Source organism: Hemicordylus capensis, chromosome 8, assembly GCF_027244095.1.
Source record: "Hemicordylus capensis ecotype Gifberg chromosome 8, rHemCap1.1.pri, whole genome shotgun sequence".
Classification (NCBI taxonomy): domain Eukaryota; kingdom Metazoa; phylum Chordata; class Lepidosauria; order Squamata; family Cordylidae; genus Hemicordylus; species Hemicordylus capensis.
In genome coordinates, this window is record NC_069664.1 from 29,031,648 (window position 1) to 29,049,140 (window position 17,493).

Here is a 17,493-nt window from a genome sequence, read left to right on the forward strand (position 1 = left end):
AGACTGACAGCTCATTGTGTGGGTTTTCAGCTTGTGGGCATGATTCTCGCCCATGTTCCTGTGTGCTGTGCAGAGCCATTTCGTGCACAGCTGTAGAGCATCATCCTGCTTCCTGCGTATGGCTTGTGTCCGTGGACAGTGCAAGATTGCCCTGGACATCCTCTTGCGTCTCCGTGTGCCCTCGCCGCCGTCTTTACCTCTGAGCCCATGGAGCGCTAGCTGTAGTGACAGAGGCATGCTGATGAGATTCAGAATCCCTGTAGATAAATAACGCTGCAAAAATAAATGCCTGCCTGGATTTATTTTTAACACGGCCAAAAATAGCCCGGCCTCATCCAAGCTAAAGTTAGTCCCTCTGTACAAAGAGATTTGGTTGGAGGATAGAGGAGGGCTAGAGGCAAAGCGTTGAGCCGTGTGGCTCGGTTTATTCAAAGAGAAGGGGAGTCGCTTTTGTGGGTCCTTTTCCCCAAGCTGCCCTGTTTGCTTTGCTGGCCTGCCCCAGATACATGGGCTTCAGAAGGGGGAGCGTACTCAGTGTATGATCAGAGGCCCCCTTTCATAGGAACATAGGAAGCTGCCTTCTACCGAGTCAGACCCTTGGTTTATCTAGCTCAGTATTGTCTTCACAGACTGGCAGCAGCTTCTCCAAGGTTGCAGGCAGGAATTTCTCTCAGCACTCTCTTGGAGATGCTGCCAGGGAGGAAACTCGGAACCTATTTGCTCTTCCCTATCCCCTAGAGGGAATAGCTTACAGTGCTCACACATGTGGTCTCCCATTCAAATGCAAACCAGGGTAGACCCTGCTTAGCTGAGGGGCCAACTCATGCTTGCTTACCACAAGACCAGCTCTCCCTTTCTGCATCCAGTTTGGGAAGAAGGTGTTTGGGCGGGTCCAGCCCCTGCTCAAATTAATTATATTTGGGCTTCATTCACCGAGGGCCAACCTATACATGACACTGAACCTGTCGTTCATGGGTGGACCTAATCCCAGAAGGGGTCCCTTTTATGCCCAACATTGGCCAGAGGGAGGGAGTGATTTGGTTCAAGCCTCCAGTGTATGGTGTTGAAGGGGGTGTGGACACTTCCCGCTGTAGCATTTTCATACCAAAAATTGCTCCCCGGAGCAGTTGTTATTCTTTTCCTCCGCAAATAGTGCCCGGGTGGGGGTGCGGGGGTGGCATTCTGGATCAGGACCCAAACCAGCTGCTATTTAACCTTCACTTAACCGTGTACTTAGAGTAACGTGAGGTTCTTAATCCTAAGTGAAGTTGACTGACACGGGCTAAACTAACTTACCTATTTCTTTCTTTGGTGGACTTTTATCCTGGCTTGCAGGACGGAGTCCTTTAAACCAGAGGTTCTGAAACCTGGGTGCCCAGTTGCCATTGGACTACAACTCCCATCATCCCCAGACCCAAGGGCCAAAGCCCAACAACATCTGAGGATCCAGGTTTGAGAGCCCCTGACTTCAGGTGCTGCGCATATTGTAAAACTGTGTTGCAAAGTGCACACAAAACTATAACGCCCTGGTGGTTGTCAGACTACAACTCCCATTGTCCCCTGCCATTGTGGGGGAGGGTGGTGGGAGTTGTAGTCTGACAAGATCCGGAAAGCCTCAGGCTGACCCCGCTGCCTGCCACATTGCTTTTCTAAAAACTGTCTGCACGTTACTGATTTGATTTACAGTTGCATTCTCTGTAACACCAAATCAATGGTGTCTGTTTCACCTGCCTGTTTGGTAGTTTGGGCTGTTTATTTGGGAGGGCTTGTGTATCTTAGTTCAAAGGGAGGATGGTCATGAAAAGGAAAACCACCCGTGCTCTCCAGAGTCCTGGTCTCAGGTCGTGTGACCGTTCCCTAGCAGAACCACCATGTCCTTTCCCGAACTTCAGCTTTTGCTCCCGAAGCATGAACAGTGGAAATTTACCGGCTGGCAATTTGATTTGTCACCTGGAATTTATAGATTGAGTCAGTCGCCAGTTCCACCTGGAAATTTAGGAGGTCAGGAGAAGGCTGGCCTGGAAATTTAGGAGGTCAGGAGAAGGCTGCCCTGTTGTGATGGCAGAGGGAGAGCCGTGCTTTCGCGAGAAAGGCCGAGAAATCCGGGTGGTGTTCTTGCAAGGAGCTCCTCCCGTTTCCGTGCCTCAGTTTCTCAGTGTCAGTAAAGGCGCTTGCTTCCCTGGAAGAGGATATTCAGCCAGGCTTCATTGCAGAGGGAGTTTTGTCATTGAAATCCAGGCTGATGCCAAATTTGGCACCAAGCCTCACCCATACACAGAGTGCTGACATCGCTCGGACACGTGAGGAGGACAGAGCATCACTGCATGCAGATGGCGAAAGGCCCACCAAACAGTTGTTGCTCACCTCTGTATGCCTGCATTCGTTCTTGGCTCTTGGCTCCCAGACCTGTTAAGCATGGTAGTCTGGGCTGCTTTCCTTCTCGTGAGTTGTGTTGGTTGCTGGACATGCAAATAGTTCTGAGGTGAGTGTGCTTGTTGATGCAATGGTGGATGAGGCTGTTAAGTACACTGATGATTCCCTAAATACGCTGTTAGTTCCTTCAAAGGGCTCTCAAGTGGTCAGTTGCAGATTCCCTCCGTAACCTTTTCCTCCTCCTCCTCCTCCTCCTCCAGCTTTCTGATGGGCCTACTCTCTCCTCTGCTGGCCAAGTGGTTCAGGAGGAGAAAACAAGCAGCTGTGCAGAAGTGTGGGCCGTTGTCACCGTGTGTCTGGGGGTGATGGGAATTGTAGTCTGACAATATCCGGGGACCTGAGGTTTGCTCACCGTATGCAGATTGCTATCTCGATGGCATATGTTGGTGGATTGGCGAGTGAATGATTGGGGCGTGGATTAGATGGTCTCTGGAGTTCCCTTCAGATCAGCTCTGTTCTCCGAAAGGCGACCGACATGGTACTTTCAAGAGCAACCCGCACCATCCCTCCTGAGCTGGGTTCAAAGCTGGCATATCGAGCCACCCCACTCCTAGAGAGCTCTCTTCTTTACAGTGCCCGTTGCCTCTGGTGGGGCGTGAATAGCCACCAGTTTGGGGGCAGAGGGGCCGCTGGAAGAGGCACTCCGCAGCATCCATTGGCTTGGCCAATTTAGCATGGACTCGATCTGGGCCATCTTCGGTAGGATCTCCAGGGACAAATGCTCCTAGTGGGTTTTGGCGACATCTACCCCCCAGAGACAGAAGCCAGGTGATGGCTTTGTTGCACGTACAGTGTTCTGTATGTTACCACCCCTTCTTTCTTCCTACCATGGAGTCATCTTCGGAGGACATCCCCACTGGTCACCGTTCCCATTTCTCGAACAACCTCGATCAATGTTTATAGTACTTTAAAAAAAACTTTTAAAACACGGTTGCAAATTTGGCCACTGCAGGCCCCGTGGTCAGGACAATGAAAGCACGAGGACTCGCTGGTAGCCCTGTGATTCTCTCCCCTCTTTCCCACCTCCAGGGGGGCAGACCTTGGGAGCATCCGTCTCCACCCCAGGTGGTCCTGACCGCCTCTGCTGGCTCCTGTACTAAACCTTGTGTCCCCAGTTTTGCCCTGTCCTACTGCATGACCCCGGACGAGCCACCTTGCCTGTACCCTGGGGCTTGTAAAAAGAAATAATAATAATGAAATGTCCAGAGACTGAACGTGTCCTCCGCCCAGCCCCCTGCATGACCCTTCCAAGACCAGAGAGTCCTCCTGAGCATAGACTTCTGTTTCCACCCAGATGGGCTTTACTGCTTGGTGCCGGTCTTCTGTGGTGGGTTTTCTTTTTTAGCTCTCTGGACCTGTTTAGCTGGGTTGCTAGGACACCGTAGCGTTGCCCACGCTGCTGCGTGCAGAGCCACCTCTCATGCTCCCCCCCCTCCAGCGTCCCCCCTCTGCAAAAGGGGCCTGTGGCGTTGGCCGTCGGTGGCTCCCTTGAGGAGCCTGGTTTTGTGCAGGCCTCCTTGGGCGCCCCTCCCACCTCGCCTCCTTGATGTCAGCGAGTGATTCAGGTGCCGTCAGCAGCAGCAGCCGTAGCCGTGACACCAACACTCCGGCTGAAGGAGGCACCGGAGGGGAAATTAGGCAGCCGGGGTGGCAGCAGCAGCAGCAGCAGTTGGCGTGGAGTGACAGTTCCGTGGACTTGGGTTTAAAGACCAGGCAACCCCCCCCTTCTCCCCCCACCCCCGACTCCGCCTGCAAGAGCCCAAGTTGGGAGCCGATGAATGTGGCTGCTGCAGTTGCTTTGCAGACCTAAGCGGTGTCCCCACGCGGCACAGCGAAACCAGCAAACTTTGCCAGAGGGGCGAAGAAGAAGAAGAGAAGAAGAAGAAGCAGCCCTTGTGCAGCTCTGCTCTCTGCAGTCAGTCCGGTGGAAGGCGTCCCTGGATTGGCAGGGTCTCCCTTTTTTATTGTGCCGGAGTCCAGCCCTGCTCCGGAGAGGTCATGGCTTGCTGTCCCAAGTAGGCAGCGCTGGAAACCCCTTTGAATCTGCTGCTCTCGTTTCCTTCACCCACCTTGGCCGCCTTGGGGGCTTGGCAGAAGAGGCGGGGAGTGTGACCCTGCTGCAGCATGCGGAATTCCTACACGGTCACCCTCCCCGAAGAGCCCCCGGTCTCGCCTTTCCCGAGCATGCCCAAGGACTTGCGTACCAAGACGTCCATGCCCGGATCTCTGCTGGTCTCCACCTTCGTGGGTTTGGTGCTCAATAAGACAAAGGTACAGAGCAGTTTTGCCCAGCCGCCCACCCAGCCCCACTTCCTTCCCTCCTTGCAACGTGGTGGCTGGACAGCCCTCCATTTGGAGGGGTCAGATCCTCTGCTTATAGGATGGAGCTGCCACAAACTGCAAGGGGAAGTCAGAGGGGGGTCGCTGGGTCACCCGCCTGGGGGGAGTTGCGTTTCGGGCAGCACAGGGGCATATGTTGGCCGGGTGTCTTTAGCAGCGAGCTTGTTTGGTGTGTGGTAGGCGAGAGAGAGATTCTTGTCTTGGCTCTGCCACTGATTTTGCTGCACGGCCTTGGGCTTGTTGCTGAACCTGACTTGCCAGAAGGTAGAAGGGAGGTTGTTGCCTGCGCTTGGCGAAACCAGGAGCCCGAAACCGTCCTCTTTCTGCCCTTAGGGCTGCTGCAACCGCAGATATCCATATACTGCTTTTCAACCATTCTCAAAGCGATTTACATAGAAATGTAAGGTGGTTCCCTGTCCCCAAGGGGGCAAGGTAGAGACCCCAGCAGCAGCCACTGGAGGGGTGCTGTGCTGGGGCTGGACAGGGCAGTTGCTCTCCCCCCGCTAAATATAAAAGAGGCCCCACTTTAAAAGGTGCCCCTTTGCTCAGTCAGGGATAATATCTCTGGAATTTCCATGCATACAGCAGGAGCCACATGTGGGGAGGTTGTTGCCGACTGCCAGAGCAGAAGAGAGGGGTCGGGTTTTCCCCCTACCCCGAATACCTGTGTGGGCACACACTCTTGCAGTCAGAAGAACTATACAAGCAGCAGATAAAATATGTGTTTGTTTCTTTGAAAGAAGTATTCCCCATCAGGTGTCTTGCCCTGTGTCACCAAGCCTTGCGGGGGGGGGGGGGGGAATCTGGTGGGGAAACCTTGGGAGTTGGGACATCCCCTCGTTTTCTTTTCACCTTTTAGGAAAGGGGGTGGGTGGGGATAGAATCCCTTAACTTAAGACAGCTTAACGGGGTCAGCATTTGGCCACCTTGTAGTACCGGAAGGACCGGTCAGAAAGGGAGATACCTTCGAAGAGCGACCCTGTTTGCAAGCAGGGAGTGGGCATTGCTGCCTGCAATTCTGTTTCAATTCGGATTGAATATATTTCAAAGATGGTGTTACACACACACACACACCCCCAGCTTTTCAGAGCATGCTCACACATAAAGACTGCGTGCCGTGCCCCGTCCAGGGGTTAATCGGCATTCCACAGGTGACCCGAGTGGGTGGCAGCTCCTCCGCTCTTCTCCCGCTGAGCTTTGTGGCATGGCTCTGGGGAAGAAGGAAGGCCGGGTTCCAGGACTCCTGGGTCCCTGCTGCTGCTGCTCTGTGTCCTTTCCCTGCCCCTGCCCCGCGCAGCCGCCCGGGTCTCCCTCCTGACCTCCTTGGGCCGCTTCCCTCTGGGAGGCCCCCTGACGTAAGGGGCACCACCTGTGGCTTCGGGCAGGTCAGCTCTTCCTTTGCCAGATGAATGGAGCCGGCAGCGGCGGGGCTGTTACATAAGAGCTGTCAGTGGCAGCAGGCTCCTTGGCTCTGACTTGTGGGGCTCCAGGCAGCTGGGAGGAAGGAGAGCGAGCTCCAATCGGAGCTGTCTGGGGACAGGCGGAAGGGATCATCTGTCAGGAACAGAGCCGCCCGCCCGCCAGGCGGGTTGGGAGCAGAGCCGAAAGGGAGGAGCCAAGAGAGAGGAGCCCTTCCCTTCCTGGGGCTGCCAGGGTGGACCTCTTTTCGGCCCCCACCCCCGCCCCCTTGGGCAAGAGGGTAGTCCCCCTAACCTCCTGCCACGGGAAGCCCAAGAAACTGAAGCAACCGTCTGTTTCTTCCTTGTTTGCCCTGACTACGGTTTCCTTCCCCTTCTCTTGTTGTTTCCCTTGTGTGTGTTTTCTAGATTGTAGGCCCTTCAGGGCAGGGACCTGTCCTCTCGTGCTTGGCAAAGCACCTTGCACAGGGGTGGCACTGCATCAATAGCAGCAGCAGCAGCATAAAGGTGGAGGTCACCCAGGCTGTGCAAAGCAGGGCTTCTAAAATGAAAAGCACCGGGGCTCTTGCAGTGTGCGGTCTGGTGCTTCACCACCAGCAGATGCTGGAAATATAACCTCTCCGGTGCCTTGTGAGTGGATAGACCTGGGTGATAAGAAGGTCAGGAGCTGTGTTATACCGACTCGGACCCTTGACTCGGGACTGGGACTGGGGTCTTCTGCCTGCAAGCAGATGCTCTTCCACTGAGCTATGGATGCACCTCTTATACCGAGTCCGGCCCTTGGTCCTTCTAGCTCAGTATGGGCTGCACTGACTCAGCAGTGGCACTGCCAGGTTGCAGGCAGGAGTCTCTCCCAGGCCTGCCTGGAGATGCTGCCAGGGAGGGAACCTGGGACCTTCTGCATGCCAAGCAGATGCTCTGCTCCTGAGCTACGAGCTGAAGAAGTCAGCTCATGTGTCCTGGCCAGGTGTGGCAGGATGGGGGACGGACAGAGCAGGAGGTGGTGATCATGAATCCTTCCTCAGGAGAGGCAGCCGCAGAGGTTAACCCATGCCAGGCATGAATCCTCTGAACCTGGCTTCACCGCCAGGGTGCACCAAGGGGCGTTGGGAACGAGCAAGAGCTCCCTGGAACACGTGCAGAGGGCCTTTTGCTCAGCACTGGGCATCTCAACCAGCCGCCCTGCCTTTTGGAGTGAGAGGCACACAGCTTAACTGCAGGGGGGTTCTCAAACGTCTCCAGGCCCACCACTTTCTGTGGAAGGACGGGACCACGCAAGGAAGCTGCCCTTTCCGATGGGGTTCCTGGGCTGCTCAGGTCTCCTGTTCCTGGCGTGAGGTGCGTGCCGCTGCTCCAGGGCAAGAGAGCTGGCTTTCGACAGCCTTCTCCTTCTTTCTCTGGGCGCATGTAGGTTGTGGCAGTTCATCTCGGGCCTCCTTTTCTGCCCAGAGGGGAGGAATGCCACCTAGCTGGTCTTGCTCTGCGCCCTGCACCAGAAACCCTCTCGGTTCCTGGTCCTCTCCTTGGGGAATTCTCTCCACTCCCTCGGGCTTGGAAACCTCTTGGGAAAGGCACAGGTTAAGCAAGGCAGGCACGTTCTGCGGAGAGCATCGCCTCATCCTGGTCTTTCCAAGACCCACTTGAGGTCACAAATATTCTGCAGCCTCCTCATTCTTCCCCTTTGTTCCTCCCTCTGCTGTTGAGGAAGGAATGCAGCCCTGTCATTCTCTGCCCTGAGGGGCTTGCAATTTGAATTTCAACACAGGAGGAGAGTGAGGAGGAAGGAGGCGGAAAAAGGAGGCAGGGCTCGACAGGGAAAGAAGACATGTTTGTTTCAGTTAGATGGAAACTAAAATGTCCGAGTGGTTTGGCACCTCCTGTGTGAGGGTCCCAAAGACCCTCGGACAGAACCCTCGGCACAGTGATCCATTTGCATTGCATTTTGTGGCTAAAATCGCTCGCTCGCATCCGTTTTGACTTGGATGCTAAGGTTTTTGCAGCACCAGAACTGGATGTAGCCAACGCACCATCATCTGGCCTTGTTATATTGGATGGTTTTCAGACTGTGTTGCCGTCTGTGTTGGCACCCGCTCCATTCCGGAGGAGGTGAGGCTTAAAGGGCTTTAAAAGCCCCGTGTGTGGAAACTTCCTGGCGAATCGTACTCAGAGGTTGGTGCTGCGAGACGCCTGCTCCACCCTTTGGCCTATGGGGTGCCCCACGGATCCATTCTGCCCCCTATGCTGCTCAACATCGACATGGACCCGCTGGGAGAGGTCATCCATGGGTGTGGGCTGCGGGGCCATCGATATGCGGATGACGCCCAGCTCTGCCTATCTTTTAAGTCAGCAGACACCAGGGAGGCAGAGGATGCTCTGAACCGCAGTTGGGCCCCGGTTTCAGATTATGTTCTTCAGTGGCTGACCGCCAAGCGCCAAGCGAGCTTGTTTTGGTGGAGGCAGTGTCACTTTCTGCCAACACGAGGCTCTTCGGATCCAGATCTGACCGCATCAGACGCTTGGATGGGGCCGCGGTTTGGTGGCCGAGAGCCGGCTGGGCACGCAGAAGGTCGCAGGTAGGGCTGGGAGAGACTCCGGCCTGAAACCTTGAAGAAGCTGCTGCCAGTCAGGGCAAGAGGTGAAGTGGGGTGGACCAAGGGTCTGACTCAGTTGGAGGTGGCTTCGTGAAACCGCTCCTGCTCTCTCGTCAAAACCCAGATTCCTCTCTGTCGACGACATCCCGTGCCTTCGCTTTCTAATCCAACCCTTTCCCCAAAGACTGGGGGCAGATTATTGCTCACATTTCTATCCCCCGCTCAGGGTGGTATATACATGGATAGGATTTTCCCCGTTCTCACCCTCACAACGGCCCTGCAAGGTAGGTTATGCAGAAAGAGAGAGAGTGGCCGGCCTAAGGTCACCCCTTTGCGCTTCGTAGCCCGAGCGGGGATTTGAACCCAGATCTCCGGACCACCTCCAACACTGTGGTGTTTGCACCTCCCTGACTTCCTCCATCATTTTTGAAATTTTGAAAATAGATTTTTTTAAAAGCGGGTGCTTTGACATAAAACGCCCTCTCCAGAAGACCCTGCTCCCCCCGGCCACTCAGCGCTGTCCGGAATGGAGAGGGCCCAAGAGCGCTCTCCATTGGCGCTCAGGGCCAGGCTTCACCTGACCCCTCGTTGGGGCAGGGCTGCCCCCCAAGGAGGGCTATGCCGGCCTGCATCCTTCCCAGAGATGCGGCAGAGGGTTCCGCCTGCTCCCACTGGCGGGTGACGAGAGCCCGGGTTGTCACAGTGACGCCTGTGCCGTTGGAGCCGGTCTATTTTGGGCTGTTGTCAGGGACAGGAGGGAGTGCTGCTTTCCTCCTACACGCGCCTGCCAAGTGCTGCTATTTCGAAGCTGCTGGCACAGCAGGTCCCCCCCTCCTCCTCCTCAGTTTCTGGGGTGCCAGCAACGCGGGCCCCTTCTCCATATTTGCCCCTCAAATCTGAGACCTGGGCCAACCGCAAGAAAGCAGCAGAGGCCTCCTCCAGCCATTCGCTCCCAAATGCCACTGCCTCCTGTTAAGGGAGCTGGCGAAGGATGGGGCCGTAGCTCAGTGGCAGAGCGTCTGCTTTGCATGCGGAAGGTCCCGGGTTCAGTTCCTGGAAGCACGTCCAGGTAGGGCTGGGAGGGACTCCTGCCTGCAACCTTGGAGAGCTGCTGCCAGTCTGTGAAGTCAATACTGAGCTAGAGGGACCAAGGGTCTGACTCAGTATGAGGCAGTTTCCCAGGTTCCTCTGTTCCTAAGAAATGCCTCTACTGGAGCAGACCAGTTAGCCGGCAGACTAACCCATCGGCAGCCGGAGCCAGGAAGACACCCCTGAAGCTGCTCATAGGCGGGACTAAAGGGAAACCGCCGTCCTTGTCTTTTGCCCCAGTGTCTGGTAACCAGGCATATACTACCCCTAAACATGGAAGCTCCATTTAGCCATCATGCACGAGCCGGTTCGGCAGCGCCTCTGAGAAGCGCCGAATCGGTGTGTGTTTGAGCCGGCTCGACCGGGTGGGGGGAGTGGTTCTGTTAAGGAGCACTGCCCTGCCGCTTTTCTGGGAGCGGTGCCCACTCCCCGGCCGGCCACGTGGAGCTATGGCGTTGTTCTGCAGCCTCTGTGCAGCGTTGCCGTGCACATGGCCAGCGCACATGCTTCCCCCCTGAGCTCCGGCCCCTCCCCAGAGTGAGCGGGGAAGCTGCCGTTGGCCAGAGTCAGACCATCGGTCCAGAACTGCCTTCTGTCTCTGGCAGCCAGCAGCTCTTTAGGACCCCAGGCAGAAAGGCTCGCTCTCGGAGGTCAGTGTGAATGGAGTTGGACCCGGGACCTTTGGCATGCAAAGCACACGCTCCGCTAGGAATGCGGGAGGACCTTGGGAGAGCCAGTCCTGCCAGGCCAACCCGATGGGTCCCCCCCCACACACACACACACACACTTGCTTCCCTGGTAGGCATGTAGCGCTGAGCAGCAAGCGCAAACTCAGTAGGCGAAGTCCAGGAGCTGAGTGTGCAACTCAGCGCGTCGCCTTGATCCGAGACCGTGACGTTCCAAGGTCCCAACTTCCCAAGTGGCTGGGGCCACGGGCGGGGGGCAGAGGGGAGTCCCAAGCACCAGCGAGGGGGTCTCTCGCGGGCAGGAACCCTTCTTCCCGGCCCCCAAGGAGGCTGCCCAGCCTCTGTCCCAGGGCTGGGCAATCTGGAATCGTCCCCGGTGTTCGTGGCGGGGGTTTATGTCCCGGGCGCAATAAACGGCCAGCATGCCGCTGGGGCGTGCTGAGGTTGGCGACTCGCTCGGCGGCTGCCACAGAAAGAGGACTTTGCTCTCTGACAGCTTCGCTCCAAGGGGTCAACGGAGTGCTTGGCCAACAGCCCGGCAGGCAGTCAAAGGGTTAACGCAAACCTTGCCCCCAGAGTTCCTAGATCCGGGGCTGAGACCAGGGGCGGCCCTTCCATGAGGCGAGCCGGCCCTGCGGTAGTGAGCGTGAATTGTCCCCTTTGCTAAGCAGGGTTCGGCTTGATTTGTATTGGGACGGGTGACTACCTGTGTAAGACATTCCCCTGAGGGGATGGGGCCGCTCTGGGAAGCGCATCTTCGTGCTGGCGCGCAGAAGGTCCCAGGGCGACTCCCGGGCATCTCCACCTCGAGCTAGGAGAGACTCGGGCCGGAAATCTCGGGGAGAACCGTGGCCAGGCTGGGTAGACAGTTCTGAGCTCAATGGACCGAGGGTCAGACTCAGCAGACGGCAGCTTCCTCTGTTCCCATAATAGCAGCAATCCTGCAACACCAGAGTTGCCTGCTGCTTTTTGGAAGCCCTCCGGGTCGACTTTCTCGCCATCTTCACAACAAGCCCGAAAAGTCCGTCGGCGCTTTGCCGAACAGAAGCCGAGAGAGAGAGAAAGAGAGTCGTGTGTCGCAGGCCAGCAGATGGCTTTTCTGGCAGAGGCGTGACTCTGACCTGGGGCGTCCTGGGGCAGCAGGGCTCTCCTGCGCAATCCTGCGCCTGTTGACTCCGCAGGAAGTTGCCCGGGGCTGCGTGGGGCTTGCTCCCCAGGAAGTGTGCTTTGGATTGGTGCCGCTGTCTCTTAGCAACGTGCCACACTGGCTCCAGAAAAGAACCCCTGCCAGTGCAGTCGAGCATTTGGCGGTGCCCACGTCTGCTTATTAACCGCACAGCCGAATCGCCTCCTACAGACATTATTATAGCAGTTTCTCCTACCAGCAGGACTTGATTTCTGAGCTCGTTCCTGGGCAGAGGCCGCCCTGCATGCTGGCAGTCTTTGGCCTCCGTCCCAGAGGAGTTGAGGCTGACTGCATGCCCTTACTCTTGAAAAGAAGGGTCTCTTTGCACCTGCTCAGAGGTGCTCTCTCCCTCCCTCCCTCTCCCTTTTATGTGGCTTCCCTAATCCAAGGCTGAGTACAGAGCCCTCTTCACACATTACATTCCACACTCTGACTGTGTAACACAGGTACAGCCCTGTACGCTGGTAGAGCTATTCACACGTTACGTTTGATGCAGGTACAGCAGTTCCACTTCCTATATCTGTGTCCTGCATTTCAGGAGGCGTGGACCCAGGTTTGCTTTTAAAATGAACACGGGTACTATCAAGTCAGCATGTATGTGTGTACAGACATCTGGATACAGGTAAAGCATGAATAGGTCTGCAGATGAGCGGATGCCCCCCACACACACAAACACACACACACACACTTCTTACTGCCTCCCCTCCCCTGAATTTGACCCCATGTGTGTCCCATCCCAAAGTCTGTCTTCTGATTCATGGTTTATTCTCCTTTCTCTGCAGAATTCCAAGACGGTTCAGGGTCTAACTGGTCTCCGGAACCTCGGCAACACCGTAAGTGCCCTTGACTCCTTTCGCTCCAGCTACCTCTCCAAATTTCTCGGGTAGATCTGTCCTGCTCACTTAAAACTGTTCTTTACGCTCATTCCCTCTCCACAGGGAATCCAGTGCGGGGGGGATCTTTGTTAGAAGTTTCAGCACCCTCTCCAAACAAAAGTGCCCAGGCTCCTGTGGGGGATGAGAGGCGACTCTGACTGTTAAACACCGGAAAACAGTGCTTAGCTTTGGTGTAGCGCTTTTCAAGCATTCAAAATGCTTTGCATACATCATCTTGTAGTCCTTACAAGTATTCCTGTAAGGCAGGCAAGTAGCATTATCCCCATTTTACAGACAGGCAACTGAGGCTGTGACTTGCCGGAAAAAAAGCATACATTTGTAAATATACCCGTAATGAGGGCCAGGCTGTTTACCAAAAGGGTCACCCAGGTCTGTTTCCCGCCTGTGATCCCTCTGGCCAAATTTACTCTTCTGGGATCACCTTGGAGAAGTAGTTGGCATAATTTCCCCAGCACTGGCCTCCACTTGGTTGCTGGTTCTTCGGGTTCCTCGCGACCCTGGGCGAATCGCCTCCAGTGTGGGAAGGGCATTCCACATCCCCAATGCACATGGCATCGACTGAGTCGTGCCATGCTGATGGCCACAGCTGGGTTCATATCGAAACCGACTGTTGAGGGCCCTCTCCAAACCTCTTAGATCACTGTGGTGATTACTGAGGAAGTTCTAACAGCTCTTTCCTGGGCCGTTTGCACTTTGCGTCATGGTTCCTCTTCCTTGATGCCACAGCCAGGAATCCTCACGCCCTTGTACACCCACACAGCTCTGAAGACAGTTGGGCCATTGAGCAATCTGGGTCAAAGGGCCCAAAGACTTTCTGGAAGATTATCTGAAGACACGTCGGCACAGCAGACCCAACACAAATGGTGGCATTTCATGTGGGATTTGCCTGCTTTTGGCTTCACTCCTGTGTGGTGTTTTCCTCCCATAGTGTTTCATGAACTCCATCCTGCAGTGTTTGAGCAACACCAAAGAGCTTCGAGATTACTGCCTGCAGAGCCAATATGTCCGGGATCTCAATGATAACAGCCGTATGCAGATGAACCTCATGGCAGGTGAGAGCAATGGAACTGTGCCACTCCCCCTGTGAAAAAAACCAAACCCTTCCCTTGTAGGGAAGAATTCGCACTCGCCCCACCTTGGGGGGTCACATCCAGTTAGCTCTGCTGGCCACTCCTGGAGTTTTGTGTTCGAACCTCTGAGCTGCAGGAACAGGAGTAGACTTGTACTTGTGAATGCAGCTCATCCGAATGGGTGCCCCCCTGGGGTTAGTATGGCCGTATCCTGGCTTTCCAAATCCGGGTGCCTAATTTGCATACTGCGTGAACTGGCTTGAAAATAGCTTTTGAGCAGAAGAGTGACTGCACGTTTTGCTCCATAACTCCGCTTCTACAAGGGCTAGAGCAATCTGGGTAAGATGCTTACAATCCAGGTGAAACCCGGAATTTTGGGGGGCATGGCAACGCTACCCGGGGTGCGGTAAATCATTGGCTCCCCTCTCCCTGGGCTGCCGTTTTGCATCTGGTCCCGTCCCCAACCTGTTTTTTGGCAGCATTTGTGGACCTCGGGGATTTTAACAGAAAACAAAATAGATCCCAAAACTTTGACATCTACCCATTCCGACTTTAAAGGGTGGGCATTGGCTGGGGAGAGGAAAGGGCTAGTTTGAGGTGTTGCTTCAGTCCAGGGCCAAGACTGCTAGGGATGGGGTCATCGCATGTGGTAGAGCATCTGCTTGTGTGCAGAAAGTCCCAGGTTCATGCCCTGGTAGCATCTCCAGGGAGGACTGAGAAAGACTCCTGCCTGAAATCCTAGAGAGAGACGCTACCGGTCAGTGTAGGCCAGCGATTCTCAACGTTGGGTCCCCAGATGTTATTGGACTTCAACTCCCATAATCCCCAGCCCCAGTGGCCTTTGGTTGAGGATTATGGGAGTTGAAGTCCAATAACATCTGAGGACCCAGCTTTGAGAATCTCTGGGGTAGGCAGTCCTGAGTGAGATGGACCAATGGCCTGACTCAGTAAAAGGAAGCTTCTTATGGTCCTCTCCTCCTTGTTCGCTTAGAACAGGCCTGCATGCAGTGTGACCTGCCAAGCTGAAACACCTCACATGCCATAGCCTTTCAGATGCTTTCTATCTGCACCCTGCCCTGTGTTGGCAATCCCAGGCAGGCAGCAAGAGCAGAAAGCTTCTTGCTGTGTCTCCTTTCACAGTATGTGGGCTGCATTTGGCATGATGGGTCACACAAGTTGTTCAGGCCAGACTTGGGGTCCGTTATGCACATGCGTGTCGAACACACCCCACGACAAGGTAACTGCCCTCCCCTGACAAAGCTAACTTTCTGGACCCCTTCCTCTCTCCACTGCCTCTAGAGTTCGCCAAGCTCATCCAGTTGCTGTGGACATCATCTCCTAATGAATCCGTGAGCCCTTCGGATTTTAAGACCCAGATCCAGAGATACGCACCACGCTTTGTTGGCTATAAGTAAGAGATGTTTCCACTAATCCCATTTTCCCCTTTCCACTGTACTGTAATCAAGGGGTGGTGATGATATAAAGTATAGCAGGGGGTCTCAAACTTGGACCCCCGGTTGTTGATGGACTGCAGCTTCCATCGTACCCAGCCACAATGGGGACACAGTGTAACTCGGTAATCCTTACAGGTTCACATAGAGTAGCTCAGTGATACCTGGAGGTTCTCATGCAGTAGCTCTGTAATCTTGGAGGTTCTTGTGCAGTAGCTCTGTAATCATAAAGGTTCACATACAGTAGTTTGGTAAACCTTGGAGGTTCACATATAGTAGCTCGGTAATCCTTGGAGGTTCTCATACAGTCCACGCACTCGCCTTCCACGGTTTCACGTATCCGTGGTTGGGTAATGGACACCCAACCTTGGAGTACATTTCCAGCCGCCTTTTTGTGGAGAAAAGCCATTTTGTGGCTCGTTGATTTAAAAAACAACAAAAACAAAAGCAATTTTTTCCTCTCTTTGCAGCCAGCAGGATGCGCAGGAGTTTCTGAGGTTCCTCCTCGACGGGCTGCACAGCGAGGTGAACCGGGTGCTGGTCCGGCCCAAGCCCGGCAGTGACAACCTGGACCATCTCCCGTGAGTGCCGGCTGGGTGCCAAGGAGCAGGGATGAGCAAGCGGCAGGGTGTGGGGGGGGAGTACGCCTCAAAGCCGATGCCGCTGGCACTGTGCTCAGCTGAGCAAGGAAGCCTGCGCTGCCAAACCCCCAGTCCACGCAGCAGTGGACTCCCCTCCGCAAGAGCCAGGACATCTCGGCTGAGAACCGAAGAAGGGCCCTGCTGGATCAGGCCAAAGATCAGTCTAGTCCAGCTTCCTGCTTCCCACACTGGCCTCCCTGGTGCCTGGTGCTCAGAGGTAGACTGCCCCAGGTCTTGGGGTTTCTGCAGTGTTAACAGGGCTAATGACCATGGGCAAGCCTCCCCTAATACATGAATTTGTCGAAACCTCTTCTAAAGCCAGAGACACCAGTGGTTATCACCAGATCTTGCGGCAGCAGATTCTCTGGCTAAATCTCTTTATAGTAAAGTGTGCTGTCAAGCCAGTTTCGAATCCTGGCGCCCACAGAGCCCTGTGGTTTTCTTTTGGTAGAATACAGGAGGGGTTGACCATTGCCTCCTCCTGCGCAGTAGGAGAACTGGTGGCCAAAATAACACATTCCTTACGACCCCAAAAGACCCTGGTGTGGGTCGAGGGCTTCCCCCATCTTGCTTTCTGATCTCTTGTAGCGATGACGAAAAAGGCAGGCAGATGTGGATGAAATACCTAGACAGAGAAGACAGCCGGATTGGAGGTGAGTCCCATCCAGAGAAGCCATGGCCGTCGGGAGAGGGTGTTTAGAGTTCCCCTCGTGAATGCAGCGGCTTCCTGCCCTCCAGCTGGCCTGGGGCAGAGCTGCTTGGCTGATGTCTTTGGGGAAGGGGCTGGACTTGGATACCGGGGGGCTCCTGAAGGCGATGGCCTTTTCCTTCGCTGCGCTTGCCTCACCGGCTCCCTTCTCTGCCTCTCCAGACCTCTTTGTCGGACAGCTGAAGAGTTCCCTGACGTGCAGCGTGTGCGGATTCTGCTCTACGGCCTTCGATCCCTTCTGGGACCTCTCGCTGCCCATTCCCAAGGTAACCAGGTGCCCTTCCTCGGGCTTCTGGCTCTCCGTACTCCTTCCCAGTTTTGCCAGCTGCACAACTTGCCAACTCATGCTTGTGTGTGTGTGTCTCTCTCTCCCCCCCCACCCTCTTTTCCCAGAAGGGCTACGGGGAGGTGAACTTGATTGACTGTATGCGGCTGTTTACTAAGGAAGACATTCTGGATGGAGATGAGAAACCCGTAAGGAAGAGTCCAAGATGAAAAAGCAAATGGGGAGGGGAGGGGGGTGGGGGTGGGAGGCCACGACAAAATGTACAGATGGTATAGCACCTTGGGCTCTGACTGGCAGCAGCCTTTAGCGTCCTCAGGCGTGTTTGAGCCCTGCTGCCTGGGACCCTTGTAAACAGAGATTCTGCAGCTCAGTGTGCAGGGCATCTGCTTTGCACGCCGAAGGTCCCGGTTCGATCCCTGGCAGCATCTCCAGGTAGGCCTGGGAAGGACTCCTGCCTGGAACCTTGGAGTAGCTGCTGCCAGTCAGTGTAGGCAATACTGAGCTAGAGGGACCTGAGTTCGGACTTGATCCTTCTCCTATGTTCCCAGAACAGCCGAGTTGAAAAATGATAAGAGTGAGAGTTAAGCAGTCCCTTTCTGCCTTTGGGGATGGGGCGTCGTTCAATGGGAAAGCCTCTGCTTTGCATGCAGAAGGTCTGAGGTTCCCTCCCTGGCAGCATCGCCAGGTTGGACTGCTG

At 55.2% G+C, this 17,493-nt stretch overlaps 1 protein-coding gene across 3 annotated transcripts in view; it reads left to right on the plus strand.

Moving 5' to 3' along the window:
* Nucleotides 1–17,493, plus strand: part of USP2 (ubiquitin specific peptidase 2) — a 45,205-nt gene that overhangs the window by 21,680 nt on the left and 6,032 nt on the right. Inside the window, exons 1-8 of one of the 3 annotated variants that reach the window (XM_053270110.1) lie at nucleotides 4,003–4,704; nucleotides 12,526–12,576; nucleotides 13,568–13,691; nucleotides 15,009–15,120; nucleotides 15,631–15,741; nucleotides 16,390–16,454; nucleotides 16,673–16,776; nucleotides 16,904–16,984. In XM_053270110.1, coding sequence (XP_053126085.1) covers nucleotides 4,558–4,704; nucleotides 12,526–12,576; nucleotides 13,568–13,691; nucleotides 15,009–15,120; nucleotides 15,631–15,741; nucleotides 16,390–16,454; nucleotides 16,673–16,776; nucleotides 16,904–16,984 — 795 coding nt within the window. In that variant the 5' untranslated portion in view covers nucleotides 4,003–4,557. Of the gene's footprint in view, nucleotides 1–4,002; nucleotides 4,705–12,525; nucleotides 12,577–13,567; nucleotides 13,692–15,008; nucleotides 15,121–15,630; nucleotides 15,742–16,389; nucleotides 16,455–16,672; nucleotides 16,777–16,903; nucleotides 16,985–17,493 lie in introns of those variants that run through there. The other 2 variants (XM_053270107.1, XM_053270108.1) reach the window with 2 other exon arrangements.